At 44.3% G+C, this 1,062-nt stretch overlaps 1 protein-coding gene across 1 annotated transcript; it reads left to right on the top strand.

Annotated features, from left to right (window-relative positions):
• Positions 1-219: 219 nt before the first annotated feature.
• LOC107736159 (tyrosinase-like) lies at positions 220-919 on the top strand (the record flags this gene model as incomplete). Its single annotated transcript, XM_016547646.1, has 2 exons — positions 220-401; positions 483-919. Coding segments are annotated over 2 exons (421 nt in total), but the record flags the coding sequence as incomplete, so codon positions are not given.
• Between the last annotated feature and the right edge of the window lie 143 nt (positions 920-1,062).

Here is a 1,062-nt window from a genome sequence, read left to right as displayed (position 1 = left end):
ACAATAATTGCAAATGCAAAATCTTATGGACACCCTACATTAAAGATATTTTAGGGGTTGCTTTTCTGACTTGAGCCAGTAAGAAACCAACCAGCACACCTTTGTGTGCATATTTGCATATTTGAATGAAAAGCATGATTGCTGAAAAGGTTTCATGAAACGTTGAGTCCAAACATGATTGACCTCATTTCCCATGGACTGTGCGTTTCTGTGTTTCAGCATCTTTGAGCAATGGCTGAGGAGACACCAGCCCCCCCGCACACACTACCCGACAGCCAACGCCCCGATCGGACACAATGATGGCTATTACATGGTCCCCTTCATCCCTCTGTACAGAAACGGAGATTATTTCCTCTCGACTAAAGCTCTGGGATATGAATATGCATATTTACAGGACCCAAGTGAGTCATTAGCATGCATTCAGGGACTTTCCTGCACCTTCAGTCTCTCTCTGTGTACTCAATCACTTTTATCTCTGGCAGGTCAGCGGTTTGTGCAGGAGTTTTTGATGCCGTATCTAGAGCAAGCTCAGCAGATCTGGCGCTGGCTGCTGGCCGCGGGGCTCCTCGGGGCGGCCGTGGCGGGAATTATTGCAACTATTATCGCCGTGGCGTGTCGCAGACGCCCGAAGAGGCGAAAGTTATCGGCGTACGGGGAGAGACAGCCGCTGCTGAACAGCAGTGAAGAGGAGGGATCGACTTCATATCAGACTACACTGTGAATCAGAGCGAGGACAGATACGCCAAGCTGACGGGGAAAAGACACAACAGCCAGTTAACCAAGGTCTTGCCTCTTAAACTGGAGTCATGCAATAAGCGCTGCGTTCAGAATCTTGCTATAGTATGCATAATGTGCACTACATACAGTACTGTTTTTGATTTTATTCAGCAAGGATGCATTAAATTGATCAAAAGTAAAGACATTTGTAATGTCTTTCTATTTCAAACAAAAAATGCTGCTCATTTGAACTTTCTATTCATCAAAGTATCTTAAAAATAAAATGTATCACTGTTTCCACAAAATATGAAGCAGTACAACTGTTTTCAACATTGATAATAATCA

This window comes from Sinocyclocheilus rhinocerous, unplaced genomic scaffold, assembly GCF_001515625.1.
Source record: "Sinocyclocheilus rhinocerous isolate Xijiao unplaced genomic scaffold, SAMN03320098_v1.1 C36529752, whole genome shotgun sequence".
NCBI lineage: Eukaryota > Metazoa > Chordata > Actinopteri > Cypriniformes > Cyprinidae > Sinocyclocheilus > Sinocyclocheilus rhinocerous.
This window is presented reverse-complemented; position numbering and strand designations above follow the sequence as displayed.